We start from the raw sequence: 14,889 nt of genomic DNA, 5'->3' as shown, positions 1-14,889 counted from the left end.
TCTCTTCATATTAGGTTATGGTGTGGTTTTGGAATCAGACATATTACAGCTACCCAGTTAAATACAGGTGAAAAAAACAACTAGAGTGATATGGTATTTGTATTTAAAAGTTTCTTGATTGATGCTTAATACTGGAACAGTGCTCTTGGTACTGAATCACTTTTTATTTCTAGGTGTGCCAGGACCAAAAGGTGATCAAGGGCAGAAAGGAGAACCTGGAGAAATGGGTTTACCTGGCAAGGATGGTATGCCAGGAGGAAAAGGTGCAAGAGGAGCAAAGGGTGAAAAGGGGGATGCAAACAATGATGTGATATTAGAAGGTAGGAAGAAGTGCTCTTAGAAGCTCTCTTGCAACAGTGTGCTTGATAAAGATGTACCATGGTTCTGAAGCATGAATGTGATCTGCAGGAGTAAGACCAACCACTACAAACATGTTATCCACAGTGAAGTTTGAGTGTTTCTCTGTGCACAAAATGTTCTCTCTTTAATGCAAGTCTTCACAAGAACTTTTCTGCTTGGGCTTTGAGTTGAGGTGTACGTGGATTCTGACCTTTCCAGTACACTTCCAGCCAGGTGACCTCCTGTTCTTTCTTGCAGTGTTTTATTTGTCTATTAGAAAATAAAGGGCAGGTTTCTTCTCAGGAATATGTGAAGCAGCCATAAATATAAGCTGTGTAAAATTACAGCATTGTAACATCTGACGTTGAAGTCTCAGGATACAGTAACTAAAAGCCAACAGTGCTTTTATAACTCTCTAATGTGCCTGTAATCCCAACAGATAAATTGCATTGTTGTCATACAACTTGTGAAGTTTTGTATGGTTCATCTTCTAACATACAGTACCCCGCTGTGTTTATTGCACCAGATTTCTATATGCAGATACACCTTAAGAAGGGAGGGGCTGTTTTACAGATCTCTGAAAGTCCATCATGTGAACACACACGTTTCTCTGCAGGTTGCCTGTTCCTTAGAGCACCTGTGACATTGTACTCTGTTTTGTATAGGTGCAAAAGGTGAACCTGGACCCCCAGGGCCCCCTGGACCACCTGGACCCCCAGGGCCTCCAGGAAAACGTAAAGGCAAAAATAAAGCACAGCTTCAGGAGAACGTGTACAGCAGCAAATGCACAGGTTAGTTCTTTCCAGTGTTCTTTTTAGGATAGTAAAGCCTCATAAAGCAGTATGCATGTGTTTAATTTTGCTGGCATCAATAAAATTGTACAAACTTAAAGCCGAGCATGTGGTTAGGTGTTTTGCTGAAATTTAATTTGGATAAGGCAGCAAGCTATCTCCAGTATAACAGTAGTCTTTCAATATGTTATTCAACGTACTTAATTGTGCTCAGGCGAAGTATTTACACATAGGGTTTTCTGTTGGATGGGATACACTTGCATAGTAAGAGAAAGGCCTTTGAAATTTTTTGCTTTTAAATGCTCAATTTTAATTTTATATGTAACTATAACACCTAATAATCAGGCTGCATTTCACTGTATTCTACAAAATGAAATTGCCTGTTATTGGCAGAAATGAAGCAAGCTTGAACTAGCTAAGACTTTTAAAAGCTGGAGGAATACAAAAGGATTCTCTGAGACTTTGTGTCCATTTGAAAATGTAAATTCTGGAGCAGGGTGATCTTGAGTTCTTTTCTGCTGTTGTTCATCATTATTGCATCCCGAATGCAGGTGGATCATGAGTCTCTTATTTCATTTACTGTAGCTGTGTTGGTGAAATATATGGCTAATTTTAATATTCATAAAGAAAAAAAGAATAGATTCCCTCCAAACTGTGTCTGCAAATTGCACAGCAGCTACTGTTAGAATCAAAATCTGAGCATCCAGACTACTGGTTCACAGATTGTATGATGAAGTGTAGCAGGTGCTATGCTTTAAGTCCCTGATCAGGTGCTGATATAATAAAGAGTTTGCCATGAGAAATCTCTGGCATGATTTTCAGGTGTGCTGGATACTAGTAAATCCTCATGGATTTAACTTGATACTGTGGACTGTTGAAAAATCATGCCAGGATTGTATTTTTAGCTTACTCCAACTCTTGGGTTTGTATCTGCATAGTAGATCTGACTGTCCTTGTCCCTTACCCCTGGACGGTATTGCATTCAACAGGGTGGCAGCTTTCAGTGACTGCTGCTACCCTTAGAGTTCTGGGATGGATTTTCCTCCCAGCCATGTTTTCAGGGGAGATCAGAATGATCCTTTAAACTTAGGAATAGCAAAGGATGTCTCGGTTACTAATCTTAGGCATTTCTGGAAGAGAGTTATTTGCAGCACTCCTTGATAAAGTGGGATTTCTTTCATAATTGGGAATGTAGTTTCTTGATAGGCATACCAAAAGGGAATAGCTTCCCTTTTGGGAACTGAAGAACTACATACAGTTATTAAGTGTGAAACAAGCAGAGCAATTTGTATGTCGTACCATTAATAGGGTGGTATCTTTTTATGTCACCATCATTCAGCACAGTTTGCTGAGATGACTTTATTATTATTATAAATGTATTAATTAAAACTAATGTAAAAAAGTGTCAAAATTAGCAAGTGAATATTTAATGCTGGGTGAAAAAACATACCAACTATTTCTGCCTCTTATTATAGCATTTAATTGTAGTAACATGCAAGAACCTCAATCAAGAGATTCTGGGTGTTGATGTATCACAACAGAGCCCAAAGAGCTTCCTTACAACGGAAAGTAGATAGCTGGAGCAGAAATCTCATCCTATTTGAAATTCAGAAATGCATGAACTATTGTACAAGGTATAATTGGAGCATTTACTCAGGTACCCTCTTTTCAAGTGTTGAAACAGACTGAAGTGCTTTGGAGGATAAGCTACCTGATGGATCTCTGATGGATTTTAAATCCCAGTGTGCAAGTAGGAGTTATACTCGAATAACTGCAAAGATGAGCTCTTCCTCAGTGAGCGTTTACTTTTTATGAGTTAGTAGCTGCGAGATCTTATTACCAAAATTCAAGGAATAAAACAGCTTTTGTAATTAAATATTCATGTCCCTTTGAAGAAAAAAGAATACAGATGCTGATTTACAACTGTAGTTAACTTATTGCATAGATTACAAGAACAGTTTCTTTAAATTAAATTTGTATCAGATAAAACTTTAAGAGAACAATTAGCTGAAAGCTCAGGTGCATTTGTTCTCAATGGTACTGTTAGCTAACTCAAACAGAAATATCCCTGCTCCACACTCCCTTGCTTCATCCTTCCCACCCTCCCAGACAGCCCAAATCAATAGTTTTAATGTCTTGTAAACTCCATTAACTCTCAGCCAGATGTTTCAGCTATTTTTTTTAATTTATTTTTCTTTTCCCCTGGAAAGAAAGCAGAGAAAATTCCACCCGAGAATCTCTGATGGAAACCCATCTGTTTAATCTTAGTCGCTTTCCTTTTCATGCAGCTGAAAGTCCTCAGAGTATTGCAGATATTCTCAAATGTAAATAGTGCACTCAGCTTCACTGCAAACACTGACCTAGTCCTTGACTACTCTATAGTCTTAGATAAACTGCTGTATAGGGCACTGCTCATTCAGTTAACTGCATTTGTTAGACTTAGTCCAACAAAATTAACCTGTGCATTGCAACTTATAATTTACACTGAGTGGGTTCCTTTTCTGAGATATTTTAACACTATTTTGAGATCAGAATCTGGAAAGGGATCTAGAAGGATTGCTGGATTCTAGCGATAGGCATTCATCTTCCCCTGGTTGCACTGACTGTGCCTTATTTTGGAGATAGCTGTGATCACTTACAAACTTTTAATGTCATCACTAAATGTCCTAGATAAATGGGTGGGAGAAATATGCGTAGTTCTTGTTCTATCTTGGAGTAATTTTGTTCTTCATGAACAAAGAGTGAATATAACCTAAAGGAGAAAAAAACAATGCAGTATAATCTGTCCTTTCTTTCCTAAATGTCACAGTAACCTTTCAGCATTATTTCAGTTATTTCATATTTTTACTGTCTTTCTCATTTAAACTTCAGCACAGCCATGTAAGTCCTAGAAATATACTGGAAGGCAACAGTGAAAAACACATGTCCAGAAGAATTTGCTGCCTGCATGTCAAGCAGTGTGAAATGTGTAAGGAGATGAAGGTTAAGAATGGAATTATAAAACAAAGCTACAGTTAAATCAGGGTATCTACTGCAAAGAACTGAGAACTGTTCTCTCTGGTTATTCATTCTAAGCAAACTGAAATGTGTTGCATTGTTTTGAAGGCAGAAGAGGTATCTGGGTTTATAGAAAAAGGTTCATAAATAATATTCAGGAATTGTTTTAACAGTAAATGCTAAGAGTAAACAAAACCCAATTTAGAATTTAGTTACTCTACAAATTGTTAAGGGATGGGGAAAACCATTCCCAGGTGTTTCTATTGTGAGCCATTTCTATGTGTATAAGGAATATAATGTAAAATTTCCCTTAGTCTTTCATACTGTTTATTAGCATGGATGACTGACCTGCATTCTTATGCATTACGTGTCAGTGTATGTGTTCAAGCTTTATTACTGTCTTGGGCATTAACAGCATAAGCAAAACTTCCAGTACTGCCTACAGAGTACACCCCCTCTGCTGATGTGCGTATATTTGGGCATAACGCTTTTTGAGTTTAGCCTTCACTCACTCCCAAGAACATATTTTTGGTATTGCTGCTAAATCAGCCAGCTGCCAGCTATCTCAGTTGTCTGGTTATCTAAGGAAAGGGGCAACTCTGCCTTTCTAAGCAGCTACTCAGAAATTCACAGCTCGGGAATTAAATCTATTGAGTAAAATCAATACTCCTCAAAGTCAACTGTCTAATGACTTTAAGGAAAAAAAACTAGCCTGAACACTTAATTTCCTTGGTGGAAGTGAGAGCAAGTCTCTTTTTATCTCTTTATGACCAGACCAACCTAAGCTTTTTGTCCCAGATCAAACAAAATCCCAGTTGTCATTCCATGATTTTAGTGGAGTCACTGATGTGCATATCTGCCATGTCAGATATAGAAAAGTGACGTATTTGACCCTTTCTCTCTCAACTCTAGGTGAGACGTGTGCTGTACCAAATGATGATACCCTGGCTGGAAAAGCTGAAGACAGAACCCCTGCTCCTTCAAAAAAAGCTGGTAACCTGCTACAGAGTGTGACTATCTGCTACTTACTGTTTTAATGCCACAGATAATGGACATGTGCTTTTTCTCTACTAGCATGTGTCATAACATCTGTAGGAAGTCCTGTTCACTTTGTCAGTGTACAGCAAACGTTTGGAACTTGGATGCGGGAGCCTGCAAATATAAGTGATGAAAGGATTTGGCTTACCATGCATTTTTCAGGTACACTGGGAGTAGTCACTCATTAAAGACCAGCTGTTATACTAATATTGCTTTGTGAATGCCTTCAGAACCCTAAACTAATAATTCAAATGAAGAATGATGGGGTTTGTACCCACATCTTTTTCAGAATGTTTTCTGTATTGCCTATACAGTATTTGACTATACGGCTATAGACATTTGCAGTATCTTTAGATGTTTTCAAAGTCACATCAGATTTTGAAAACAGTTTGAGGATTTTGGTTGGGTTTTTTTTGCTTGCTTGTTTTTTTAACCAATCCAAGTTTAAATATCTGTGGTTCATGCCTTTTTTTTGTATTCTTTCAACAGTTTCCTATGGTTTTACTTCCCTAAACTGTAGCTAGTTTTGCCTTTTCATTTAGTGAGGCATGAAAATGAATCAGATGCTGCATGAGCTACATTTAGTGCAGGACCTAAGTGGAAAAAGGAAACGTTTCTGTATATTTACCAACTGTGTTCAGAATTAGGGTCCATCAGGTCTGTGGGAAGCAGCCTTTGAACACCATCTCTGTAGATTTTTATTTTTTTTTTTTGGTATGTGTGTCTGAATTGTTTTATCACATTCCAGCAAGTTGAATCACTATTGGAAACACAAATACAATTGTCTGTCAGCTATTTGATCGAGATTGACTTTCACCAGAGATTGAATTTTAGGACAGAGATTTCAAAATTAGAGGAAATACACGATAGCGCTCTTTATATGTTTTCTCCTTCGTTTAGGAAACTCTATAAGAGAATATGAGAATTCCAATGCCTTGCTGAATGACAGCTACAGGATCATTAACATCACAGGATTCTTTTATGGATGTGGTCATGCAGTACGAAACAATCATCTGTACTATCAAAAGGGAGGAACCAATGTCATTCTGAAGTAAGTCACACATAGTTGGCTTAAGGCAAGTGACAATGTGGAAAGAGGAACAATGGGTTACAGTGACAGACGTGAACCTCAGAAAAGCAGACCACTTGCACCATTTTATGTTTCATTTTGGTCCTGTCCAAAATAGGAAGAATGGAGGAATGGTTCAGAATTCTTTCCAGAACAGAACTACTAATGCTTTCCAATCTGTAACTAGAATGTGCATTACCAGACTTCTCTGCGTGTGTGTAGATGCTGTGGAAGGAGAGGAGCTGGGAGGGTAGTCCAGGTCTTTTAACTCTGCTGTGACAGTTTGTTAAGCATTAAGTGCCTAAGTGGTTATTCTGAGTGGTCCCTGCACGGTAGGATAATGGGGCCTCCAGATAAATGAGATGCCATGTGCAGAAGTGAAGAGGTTTTTCTTTTGGCTATAGTGAGATCCAGTAGGTTTCTATTCTAAGTTACATTGCTGTGGATGTTCTTGCACTTGGATTTACTGTGCTTATAATAAAGAAATAAGAATGAAGGAATTTGGTGATTAGAAACAAGTATTTGAGTGGAAAAAAAAACCAACCAAAACCTAAAGCAGCTGTACATCTACCTCCATCAGAGTAAGAATTGGTTCAGCTGCAGCTTGGGGAACATGGATGAGCAATTACATGACTGAAGCCCACCTGTGGAGCTTGGCTTTCCAGAGCTTCCTGCTGGGTTGATGCACATGCTTTGTTCTTGGATAGCACTGTTCTTAGCTTAGGGGTTCTTAGGCAGGGGTTGATTTTATGCTGCTAGTGCAAAGGAATGCACCAAGACACCAGCTGGTGAACTGGTGGATTGTGCATCTTGCTGTGGAGTGGCTCCACTGTTTGATTTCCTTGTAATAAGTTCTTACAACTCTCCCAATTCATCTCCCTGAATTGGAGCTGGGAATTACATCTCCCTGAATTGGAACTGGGAATTACATCTCCCTCTTCAGTTTCTACTGAGGACAGACAATACAAATCAAAACCAAACTCTCATCTTGTGGGAAGAGCCAAAGAAAGACAGCCCAAGGGCAAGTGAAAGATTGCATTTGCTTTCACATTCTCTTACATGACTCTGATGTTTGAGCCAAGAATATTAGTATACTTTGATGTCTTCTCAAGCAGGTGTGAGTGCTGCCTTCCTATATTCATTTAGACGCCAAGGAATGTGAACAAGCTGCTTGGATTCTATAATGCTGTTGTGGTTTAAGCCAGGTTTATTCTGCTAAAGACAAGCACACTTTCTGGCAACCTCCTTTAAATATCTTCTGGGCTTTTTGTTTATACAAATATAACACGGTGTTGATATTTGCTGATAGCACAGAGGTTCCTCACTTCTGCTTGGGTGCTGTTAATTGGGAAATGCCTTCACGTACAGATGAGCACAAACTATTTGTGGAATTTTCAAAACCTCTCTCAAAGTTGCCGAGACGTGGCCTTTCTGTTCAGTTATTCACTCTTAAGATTATTTTATCTTCTGCGCAGACAGAATGAGGCACTATGAATTCTGTGACAGTAAAGTCCTTGATTTTGGGCTGCAGAAAAGCTTCTGGGAGTTTTTGCATTGGTTTAATGGAAAGAATAGGTGAGGACCTGGTTGGTTCATTTTGCAGACGTTGACAAATAAAGTAAGTTTCCTGTCATATTTAAAAGCTGGTAGAACTAGGTTTGTCTCACTTTTGACAGGTTTTCTCATGATACCTGAGATTGCTTCATCCTTTCATCCGTTGTTTCATCACATGCTTTTCCACCTCTTTTTAATTTTGGTTGACTTCATTCATATTAGCAATCAAAAATTGTAGGTTTAATTCCCTGCAGTTGATGAAGATATTACAGTGCCTCCTGTCATTTACCCCAGTGTGCCAGAAGATTCAGGGATTTTTGAACTGTTCGAAGTTCTAGGCTAGACTGTCTTTGATGGGGGGAATGGAAAAGAACCTCAGGGAATGAAACCTCACTTTTCTGTTCCCTTCAGGATTTTCATATAAAAGACAAAAATATAGGGTATTTTTTGTTGCAGTTTTTGCACATTTCTAATGAATCTTGAGATGCTTTTTATCTTGTTGACTCTTTATAGAAAAAAGTCCTGAAGAAAATCTGCCTTTCTATGTGACTGCTCCTCCTAAGAGCTGTCCTTCTAGCCCCTGCAAGGTTATCTACAAACATGAAGCAACTAGCAAGATTAACTGCATTGACACACACGTTGCTCAGAAATCTCCTCCAGCCTGGAAGCTTTTTTGTATTGCCCATACATGCTGCTGGAATACGGAGTTACTGCAGACATGAGTTTTACAAAAGCTGAGGGGAATCATCTAGTTAGTCAGTCTCGACTTTTCTTACCATGATTCTTCCAAACTATGCTGTCAACACCACTTCCACAGAAAAATTATTTTTCCAGTATTCTTCCTTCCATTGTAAGTTCCTGGATCTGAAATGTTCCTCTCATTAAGCTTGTCTTTTCAGAAGCATTTTGTATCAGTAGCGTATTCCTGTATTGAGTAATGTTTTTCCTCTATTTGAGGAATGGAGCTATACAGTTAGATAAACATCAGACAATGAAATGTGCTTTATACAGAAGGCATTGCTTAAAGCATTACTCTCTCTGCCTTTGCTAAAATACTGCATTTTTCAGTGATTAAATGCTAACTGCAAATGTGTCTTGATAGTAGCTGATTAGCCGCTTAAACTAGTAAGGGAACTCAATCTAGCTGCCCAGTTCTGCTGTCCTCAGATGATCATCCTATTAAGGAATTTCAAGGAATAAAAACAATTTTATATATCAGAGACGAGACGTACAGTCTGTCCTGTTGGAGGCCAGCATAAGGTCGGGATTTTGGCTCTGAAAAGTAGAATTTTTGTTCCTTTGATGTTTACTTGAGCACTCCATTATCTGAACTGTTTTGAAAAGGAACTCTAAGACTAGGTGATCCTGCCCAGAATTCATGATGGTTTGGTCAATCACATTTCCTTGCTTTAGTTCTCGCCTAGTAGAAAGTAAACTTCTGTACAGGTTTCATTTCATACGTTTGGGCCTTCACTTAGTATCTTATTCTTTTTCATACACATTCCTTTTAGTTTCTGCTTTCATCCTAGTGATAATAAAGATTATAGACAAAATAAAGTGAAACCTACTAAAGTGAATTCATGCTCTTGTGCTCTTTTTAGATTGGTTATTGCTTTGGAATTTTCTCCTGGTTTTTTGGAAGGTGATTTGAGTGGAGTACATAATCTTAAAAGACATGAGAATGGTCCTTGAGGACAAATATTTTCAGCAATGCTTCTACCAGTAATAATGCACTCTGAACTGATTCAACCAGTGTGTATAAAAATGAATTTCTAACACAACAATCCAAATACTTTATCTCATTTCAGACTTGGGCTTGACAGAGCATTGCTGGGCACACTGCTAATTGAAAAAGCATTACATCATGGTCGTAACTACCTGTTTTCTAACTCAAAGACATATTTCAAAGTAGCAGTGGATGAGAAGGGACTTTGGATTATATATGCCTCAAGCACTGATGAAAATATCATAGTTGCGCATATTGAGGAAGAAACCTTTTCAGTCATTCGGCATATCAATACCACATACCCCAAGTCCAAGGCGGGTAACGCATTCATAGCATGTGGCATTATGTACGTTACCGATACTAAGGACACGACAGTAAGTTTTGCTTTTGATTTACTGAAAGAGAAGCAGGTTGACACAAGGTTTGAGTTACGGTCTTCACAGTCCGTTCTTGCCATGCTTTCATACAGTCTAAGAGATAAGAATTTGTATACATGGGAGAATGGGAGCTTAATGGTATACCCTGTGCATTTTGGGAGATGAATATATTTTAAAACTTCATGTATGGGAGCTGTGTTGACTAAATAGATTATTTAAAGCTGTATAGTACACACACAGGAGTCTACACAGGGGTCTCTTCACTTGGGATAATTCTCTGTTCACTGTTGGTGGTTTCTGAGTGTGTATAGAAGGGAGAGCAGGCGCCTTTGCATAAACACACTTCAATTATACAGTCCATTCTCATTTCTTTACAAGAATAGCTGTTCAATATTGCAGCTGGCACACAGTTAGCACAGACTTGCTTTTGTTTTCCCCTTGTTATTCAGCCGATAATTATATCTAATGTACATTGATTCCATGGTCATGTGCTCAGCAGAGACTATTTATAACTTTCAGTTGCAATCATCTTATCTGCCATCATTTTCTCATCAGTGATTATGGTTTAGCAGAAATAATGATCTGTTGTGTACAAATACCTTTGTCACTTCCACTTAATACTTTTCACTGATTCTCTGTGAGCTTTTTATGGACAAAGGTATACAGCTATTAAAAATGGCGATGGAAATAGTTGTTTAGGTAGAAAAAAAGGAGATAGCTTTGAATTTGAAAAACCCAGTGAACTGTTACGTAATCAAAAGAAAAATCCAGCCCAAGTACAAGGAAATGGGAATAACTACATTGTTAAATATTGAATATACATGAAATTGTGTTTAGTACATGGAGCAAGGGGGAAAAGTAATGAGGTATAAAATCGAAGAGAAGATGTAAAATTTATGATTAAAATTTCTTTTTTAACAGTGTTTGTATTGCTGCAGACTCTTCCTTACTCCTCACTGCCATGTAAACTATACCACTACAACTTGCTTATACCTACACTTAATTATAGTAAGGCATATATCTATAAAAAAAATTCCCCACATTTATCCATAGAAAGTCATAAAATGAAGGGTATATGTTTTTGGTGCTACTAGAAAAATAAAAAACACAGGCTGTGTTTCCTGCAGCTGCCTTTGTTGGAGATGAGGATCCACATTCTGTTAACCTTATGCTTTTCTAGGACAGCTGACAATAAAATGCACACAGCTCATCCTTTTTTACATCAGTACAATCTGAGATAGAGTTAAAGATAGCTCAGCACTATCCAGTCAGTCCACTGGAGGTTTAGTCACATCCATTTAAATATAAGGAAGAGTTCTGCAATGGACTGTTCCATGAAATAAAAGTAATTTATTTAACTTACAAAGGGAAAACTAAACAGTGACATTTACTCTTCTTTCTTTTCATACTTCTCATACTTCACAGCCTGCAATTTAAAATCACCTTGGGAGAAAGGTGCTTTTTATTCTAGTATATTTTACAATACAGCACAGACATTAAAATTTTCATTGGAGGAATAAGACAAATTTGTTAACATTTAAATACGCAGACATCCGTTCCAGTCTCTTAAGAACATATTTTTTGTTTACAACAGAAAAATACATCTGACAACAGTAGCTGGTTATATTACAAGCAAACAATATTGAACTCTGCATAGTTTATACAATATACTGTGGTAATAATTTAATTACCAGTTTTATCCACTATTTACTAGCTGGCCACATAAAGCCTGACATTCATCTGAAATGTGGCATTGTATGCTCCGTTGGTATTCTCTTAACAGCTTCATTTAATGAAGTATTTTTCAGGACAAATGAATTTCAAAACTAAAAGCTGACTAGAATCATGGATGTCTTCACTACAAACATTTAGTGCTTACAATACATTCCTAAAGTAAAGGCAGGTGTCCAATAGAAAACATAGCTGTTGGGAAGAAAGGAAAATAGTGTGCAAATTAAAAACATTGTGTTTAAAAATGTGTTGATGTGCAAGTTGCAGTATCAACCGTGTATTAAAACTCACTAGGAAAAAAAATCTCAGCAGAAAATGATACATGTCTCACAGTACGTTCTTGATTGCACATGTTCCACGGCATTTGCATCCATTACACTTTCTTGTGAAAACCAAAATACACCACGTACTCTTTAATTAAAACTAAACTATTTTACAATGAGAAGTTGTACACATGCTTCAATTGGTGCGAAAAACTGGAATAAAAATAATCAGAATCACATCAGAAATGCTTACTGACTTGTAGAGCCACAGTGCTTGTGAAGTGACTGACAGTTGTCAGAATCTTTGCAATACGCTTACTAAATGCAGCTTGTGGGTTACTAAGCAATAACCCTGCCTGTGACTGCCTGTACTGGGTTTAATTCTTTGCTTTTACAATACAGTACATGCATTTCCACCCCAGTGATCCTAATGGGCATACTCAAAATACACCTGTTGTAAAAGTGGTGTGGGTTGGTGGTTTTTTGTTGTATTTTTTTAAATCTTTTTTCCCCTATAATACTTAATGCTGCAGCAACTGCTTTGAAAGGAAACATTCTGTTTCCTTTCCACAGTGCTTATCACTGTGTTTTTAGCTACTTAAAGGGACATTATATAAAACCAGGATTAGCTTACGTGATGCTACAGCGTGTCAGAAATGCTTGAAGGTACATTGAAAGCATGGGGAAGAACCCTCATTTTCAGTGTGCCATCTGCTCCACAGGAGAAAATACGATTGCCTTGCACAGTTTCAATCTGGGTGACACCAGCACCAATGTTTCTGAAAATGGACTGCTTAGCATGTTCATTTTTAAATGAATGAATTAAATTATAGCCAGTCAGTCTCCACACCTGTATCAAAAGAATGACAAATGAGAAAAGAAGATTAAAATTAGGATTTGTATTTTTTCCTTGATATTTCAGATTCCTGGCTGTTCTAAATGCTATTCAGCAACAATAAAGGGTATTTTTTGTTGTCTGTTAGCATCAATTACAAATCCCAGAGTCTTGAGAGGCTCCTGATGAAGCATAATGTGAGACAGCAGAAAGCTACCTTAATATGGACCAGCTGGTTATTGGGCAGGGTGAAGCTGCCTTGTGTTACCTGGTCAGCAGTGGCCCTCCCAGCTTCTCCCCATGAAAGCTGCAGAAATGGACAGGCTGCGTTTTTGTCCAAGATGACTACTGTCAACTTTCCAGCAGCTGGGAATGGTTTACTGCTAAGGAATGCTGCACGAAGTAAGCTGTATAACTAATAAGCAAGCAGAGTGGTAGCAGAGCTGAGCTGTCTGCTCTTGTGTCCTAAGTTTTAGAAGCCCTCATCAAGACTAGCCCAGTAAGTGCACAGAGGCACAGAAAGCGCCTACTAAACAGTATGCAGTCCAGCTAAAAGGAGAGAAACTGTATTCTCCTTCTCTTTACCATGTTCTTTTATTTTTTTCCTTTAGTATTCAGGAAGTATGCCATTTAAAACAGGGACTGGTTTTCTGTTTTGTTGGGGTTTGTTTCTGACTGCTATGACAGCTTAATATCTGTGTTGGGCTTCAGCACCAAGATTGAACGGAACTCGGTGTTACAGAAACTCCACACGTTGCTGAAGTTACTGAACGTCCCCTGTATTGCAGGGAGAAGTAACTAAAGGCAAAACCAGACGCTTTTTAACTGAGAAAAATAAAGCTAAGGTTTCAGAGTCATGCAGTTTGATTTATCCACTTACATATCAGTCACACAACTTTAAAAAGACTGTTTATTTGGAGAGCAAAACCTGCTTGCTTTAGAAAGATGTTAGTACATTTAAGTTCACGTTATAAATGTAAAGCAAGCATCCTGTGTGTCAAATGTGGGTTTGGGTTTTGGGTGTTTGTTTCGTTACTGCATTCATCTGGCTATTTGCAGCATGCCCATCAACGTGTCAATATACTACTTCAGCTAAATACTATATACAACTTGGCTCATCCAGTACCTTACCTTCATGTTGCCTTCTGCTGAGCCTGTGACAAAATACTCTTCAGAAGGGTCCAGGGCAAGGGCCTTCACAGCTGACTCATGTGCGTGGAAGGTGTAAAGGATTTGCCTCTGTCTGATGTCAAAGATGCAGATGTATCCCTTCCTACCTCCAGAAATTAGCAGTTGATGTTTAGGTGCATACTGAAGTACTGTGGCACCGTGATCATGACAAGTAAAGGCTGAAGAAGGAGGATATCAGAAATTAATAGATTTGAAACTGTAAGTAGCTTTCAATCTTAAAATGCATTTCTTCTATAAAGTGTTATCTGAGTATTTTCTAACTTGACAGATATATTGCTTCACACAGGTAATGTCGTATCGGCTGACAGCTTGTTGCTCTCCTAAGAGCTATGCAGATCTAATGCACAAGAAAATACAATATGCAGTTTAATTCATTTTATAATACAGGTAGATATCTGGATTTAGAACAAATGAGAAAATACAAAATTCCCTATATTAAGTTTGATTAAATCCCCAAGTTGAAAAAAGAAAACATATATATATATATATATAGCTGAACTAAGACATCTCTTTTAAAGTGAGGCTGAACTGTGAAATCTCCTAGTTTTACAATATGAATCTCAGAATGCACCTATTGCTTATTCAAGTAATGAAGTTATTTGCAGATGTTGATGGTTGAACTTGCTCTTTTAAAAGCACAGGATATTGTATTTGGATTTGGATATATTTTTCTTTCATAGCGCAACATGACAGGATTTCGCTTTGGTTCATTACATAAAGATGAAATTATTGAAGTGGGTCAAATAGGCACAAACGTTTTTTAAGATCCCAATCCAAGTGCTGAAAGACAAGGACAGTAGACAGAAGGATTTGCTTCTACTGTTACCTACAGTTGTCTTTTCCTTTGTGCTACAACAGAGTACTGGATATAGGAAGTGCCACTTTTAAGTGGAAGCCTGCATACACCAAAGTATTCAATAAAACAGCCTTATTAGATGGGGTTTTTTTAGGACTGTATTCAGATATTTCAGTCTTTAT

At 37.8% G+C, this 14,889-nt stretch overlaps 2 protein-coding genes across 8 annotated transcripts in view; one reads left to right on the top strand and one right to left on the bottom strand.

Annotated features, from left to right (window-relative positions):
* GLDN (gliomedin) overlaps positions 1–10,078 on the top strand; it is a 99,035-nt gene extending 88,957 nt beyond the window's left edge. For 3 of the 4 annotated variants that reach the window (XM_057397388.1, XM_057397380.1, XM_057397403.1), the window contains exons 5-10: positions 174–320; positions 1,005–1,130; positions 5,040–5,120; positions 5,202–5,327; positions 6,066–6,216; positions 9,597–10,078. In XM_057397388.1, the coding sequence (XP_057253371.1) occupies positions 174–320; positions 1,005–1,130; positions 5,040–5,120; positions 5,202–5,327; positions 6,066–6,216; positions 9,597–10,056 (1,091 nt within the window). In that variant the 3' untranslated portion in view covers positions 10,057–10,078. Of the gene's footprint in view, positions 1–173; positions 321–1,004; positions 1,131–5,039; positions 5,136–5,201; positions 5,328–6,065; positions 6,217–9,596 lie in introns of all 4 variants that reach the window. The other variant, XM_057397394.1, reaches the window with a different exon arrangement.
* A 1,143-nt stretch (positions 10,079–11,221) lies between these two features.
* Positions 11,222–14,889, bottom strand: part of DMXL2 (Dmx like 2) — a 53,455-nt gene continuing 49,787 nt past the window's right edge. For 3 of the 4 annotated variants that reach the window (XM_057397334.1, XM_057397346.1, XM_057397355.1), the window contains 2 exons: positions 13,852–14,069; positions 11,222–12,735 (listed from right to left, as the gene is read on the bottom strand). In XM_057397334.1, coding sequence (XP_057253317.1) covers positions 12,526–12,735; positions 13,852–14,069 — 428 coding nt within the window. In that variant the 3' untranslated portion in view covers positions 11,222–12,525. The remainder of the gene's footprint in view (positions 12,736–13,851; positions 14,070–14,889) is intronic. The other variant, XM_057397337.1, reaches the window with a different exon arrangement.

This window comes from Pezoporus wallicus, unplaced genomic scaffold (genome assembly GCF_028554395.1).
Source record: "Pezoporus wallicus isolate ANWC-B61680 ecotype Strahan unplaced genomic scaffold, APGP_CSIRO_Pwel_v1 contig_3952, whole genome shotgun sequence".
NCBI lineage: Eukaryota > Metazoa > Chordata > Aves > Psittaciformes > Psittacidae > Pezoporus > Pezoporus wallicus.
The sequence above is the reverse complement of the archived record's forward strand: the minus strand, read 5'-3'. Positions and strand labels throughout refer to the sequence as shown.